The sequence below is a fragment of the Rhagoletis pomonella genome, unplaced genomic scaffold, assembly GCF_013731165.1.
Source record: "Rhagoletis pomonella isolate Grant_MI unplaced genomic scaffold, Rhpom_1.0 Rhpom_scaffold_00147, whole genome shotgun sequence".
NCBI lineage: Eukaryota > Metazoa > Arthropoda > Insecta > Diptera > Tephritidae > Rhagoletis > Rhagoletis pomonella.
The window spans coordinates 156,833-160,820 of record NW_023458701.1 but is presented as its reverse complement, the minus strand read 5'-3'; the positions used below and the strand labels follow the sequence as shown (position 1 = coordinate 160,820).

The 3,988-nt window shown below is 36.0% G+C and overlaps 1 protein-coding gene across 1 annotated transcript; it reads left to right on the top strand.

Annotated features, from left to right (window-relative positions):
• The first annotated feature begins 2,833 nt into the window (after positions 1–2,833).
• On the top strand, positions 2,834–3,901 carry LOC118750129. The gene has a single exon (XM_036484863.1). It carries the CDS (start codon positions 2,834–2,836, stop codon positions 3,899–3,901), a length of 1,068 nt encoding a protein of 355 aa, XP_036340756.1.
• Positions 3,902–3,988: the final 87 nt, after the last annotated feature.

Genomic DNA, 3,988 nt, shown 5'->3' with positions numbered 1-3,988 from the left:
TGGAAATTTTGATCTGATGAAACAGCCTTCGAGCCAATAATTTTGTATCTCATGAAAGAACAAAAAATTTACAAAAAAAGTACAAGATAACATTATTAACATTAACTTGCTTCAAAACTTCTGTCTTTTCCTTAATACATATATTTAATTGTAAAACTCTGTGCATTTGGTATGTGCATACGTATTTAGGTGCATATAATAATCAACTATTTTGCTTGTGGAAAGTTCAACTATCTGGAGATGTAACTATTTCACAAATGAAACCGGTGCACTGAAAGAAATAAGTTTAGAATCAGCGTTCGGACTACTGAAACTCGATTCGGGAGTAAATGACTCGAAAAATCGCAGTAAAACCGAAATCATAAGCAAACGTCAGTAAAAATTATTTGGGTTAAATTTTGCTGCTTCTGACAAAGAGATTACCGTTTTTACTCTCCTATTTTTCTCCTACTTTGCCAGTAGTTTTTCCATAAACTAAAATATAATGTTTAAAAAAAAAAACGTAAATTATCGGATGGCGTATAAATTTTTGACCTTTTGTTAATAAGAGTTCTTGCGAACATTAAGCTTTTAATTTCGACATTAAGTCTGTTCCAGTATTTATTTTTAATGAGATTCATCTCCGAAAATTTTCTTTCGGCAGCAGCACTACTGTGCGGTAAAATAGCTAATGTCAGCTTATACTCTGCCAAATTTCTAAACATACACCTTTCCAAAACATTTTTCTGGTAAATCCCTTGGTTTGGAAAATAAAAAAAGTGATTCCGCAAAAAAGAGGTTAAAGAGCAAAAGAGATAACTTCTGTTACACCTTTCTATACAAAACCTTGGTGCCACAGAAGTTATTGAAGAAAAATTTTAAAAGTTAATTATTTTGTAATATATTCCTAATGTGAATGGAAAAAAGTAAAAAAAAATCCGAGCATATTTTAAGTCACTTGGAGTAGGGAGTAGATTTGTAATTTTAAAAAAGAAATCGGCGTACATCTACTCCGATCAGAGCAAAGTCCGGACGATGTTTACTACATCTAAGAAAGCGCACTATATTTAAAAAAATGCGCATATAGAAGAGCACCAACCCAACTCGTAATAATTTAAGTATACAAATTTTAGTATTTAGTTTAGAAATATTCAATTCAATTCATTCAAATGAAGCGCTTTGCACCTACCGATTGCTTTTACATAATTAAGTTAAAAAAATATTTAAATTCAATGTTGCCCGTAATGGGATTTGAACCCTGACCCTCTTGAAATTGGCAAATTGAGGCAATGCATCTTTGCGCACACAGCTACAGCCAGACATGTAAATGTGCATTCGAATGTTGTGTTTGAATCAACACCATGCGTGCGTGGTATGAAAGTATTATTTTTAAATACGAACATTTTAAAACGATAATCAAATAGAAAATACTCATTTTTACTATACGTCATTTCCCTCAGTGAATTCATAAAATTTTTCTGAATATTACAACGCGTTTCTTCTCTTAGTGTAGTAATTTTTGAGCTTTTATTCAAATTTGCGCAATCAAATCGAAAACCGGGACATTTAAGGTTAAACCGGGACAAATAGTCTAAAACCGGGACATGTCCTGGAAAACCGGGACGTCTGGCCGCCCTAGTGGTCGAAGGTTTGACAAGCCGTTTGAGGGATATGTGAACAAAATTCAAAATTTTTTTGATTTTCTGGACACCATGGTGACGTTTGTTCAAACCGCTTATGTTTTGTATAGTAAAATTGCCTCATTCGCGACGGAATTTTCACCGAATGAGGACGCAAGAGGGAAAAATCTAAGAAAACCAAACTCTTTTACATTGTGAACCGGAAGAAAAATAAAATTCTTTGCTTGAACTCAACATTTGAAAGCACATTTAGATGTATGGCTGTAGCTGAGTGTGACAAGACGCTTGATACAATTGGTTGCTGCCAAGAGGGTCCGGGTTCAATTACTATCAGACGGAAAATAAAATAAATTGTTTTTTCCTCTTAATTACGAAAAAGCATCTGTGCACTTCACAACGACATATTTTATAACGTGCATACTCAAATTTAAAACGAGTTGGGTTGGTGCTCTTTCATATGTGTATTTTTTTTTTAATTTAGCACGTTTTTTTTAATCCTAAAATTATTTTCCCTCTGTGTATGTCCTCTCCCTATGTTTAAAAAATCATCACATTCCAATTTGTATTTTCCGAGAAAAATAAATTCCGTGCCATTGTAAAAAAATTCAAATGATCATAAAAAGTCTAAATTTTAAAATTTTTCAATGAAATTTATGCAGTATATTTCAGGTGATTAGAACTTCATATGAAGAAACAAGTAATTTTTAGCAAAAAAAAAACGACTTAAACTCTCTGTTTTATGAAGAGCCTCTAAGTGCCACCCTAATATGCCGACGTACATATGTACATAGTTAAGCTTTTATCTATTCAACATTTGTTCTCTCAAACTAAAAAGCAATTTGAAATACTGTTAGTTATCTAAGCTCCTGTTTTGTATTCAAGCCAGCATATGCATACATACTTTGAACAAACAATATTTAAGTAATATAAATTACATGCACAATAAAGTTTTTTGAGCGCTCTAATTTTGGATTCTGTTGAATAAAGACATTTGTACAGTCAAGACAAAATAGTCTCCTGACTTTAAACAGTGGTGACCCCGACGTGATCACATTTGCTGACACGTTAGACAAAAACAAGCATTGTGTAACGCGATTTGCGCGTTAATCGAGATTCGCAGGCAGCATCACAGTCTGCCAAATCGTATGATTTCACAGTTCACTTAAACACGGGTTTTCTTTTGCAAGATCTTTTTTCGCCATCCATTATTCAAAATGCCTACCGATCAAGACGTAACATTGGGTGATACTCCGCGACCGCAGAATTCTTTTTTAAAAAGAAAGTGTGACGCTATATTTCGACAAATCGTGACTATTCAGCGTCAAAGTACAAATGAAGCGCTTCAGGCCATGGACCATGCAGAACTTTCGACGCGCATCGAGCTTCTGGATCACATACTGGGCAATTTCGAGGCCGCCCAGACTGGCTTGGAAGAAGAAAATCCTGATGAACTGGATAGTAGCAGCCGTACTGATTTCCTCGCCATCTATGTCTCCATAAAGGCAGCAATCACTCGTGAACTAAAATCACAACGCATAGAGCCACATGCTCATTCGTCCACAGCAGTATTTTCTCCGCATGATTCCCAGTCAGTGGTTGTATTAAAGCAAAATAAATCGCGTTTGCCCGATCTTCAGCTGCCAACATTCGCAGGTGCCTTCACGGAGTGGCCAAATTTCATTTCAATGTTTCAAACTGTGGTCGATAATGAGCCAGAGCTTACGAAGATAGAAAAATTCCATCACCTGCGGTCCTGTTTAAAGGGCAGCGCTTTAGATGTCATTCGTTCCCTGGAAATACGCGAAAGCAATTACGACAAGGCTATGAATTTACTTAAAAGTCGCTTTGATAATAAATGCCTTATTTTTCAGGCTCACATTCGCGAATTATTTGAACTTAAAAGTGCAGAAGCCAACACTGTGGGTTGTCTTCGCGTACTTGTTGACAAATTCACGTCTCACATTCGAGCACTTCAGACCCTAGGGAGCAAGATACAAATAGCCGACTGTCTACTCATCCTTATCATGTCTCAAAAGCTGGATCCATCTACGCAAACAAAGTGGGAAGAATCAGCCGCATGCAGCAACATACCTACGTGGGAGAGTATGGAAACTTTTCTTGAGAAAAGGTGTCAAACATTGGAGAGCATTAATTTCGCTACGGTACAGAACACACCTAGCGCTAAGGTGAGCAAAACACAGTATCAGAAAAAATCCCTTGTAGTTTCAAAATCCACGCACAAAGTATGTACATTTTGCAAAAAGGAAGACCATTCTATTTAGACGTGTCCGTCATTTATTAAACTCACTGCGGCGATACGTAGGAAAGAGGCCAAAAAGGCAAACCTTTGTTTGAATTGCTTAAAACAC

Excerpts from the sequence above, each read along its gene's own strand:
- LOC118750129 (XM_036484863.1), top strand. The coding sequence starts at position 2,834 with ATGCCTACCGATCAAGACGTAACATTGGGTGATACTCCGCGACCGCAG.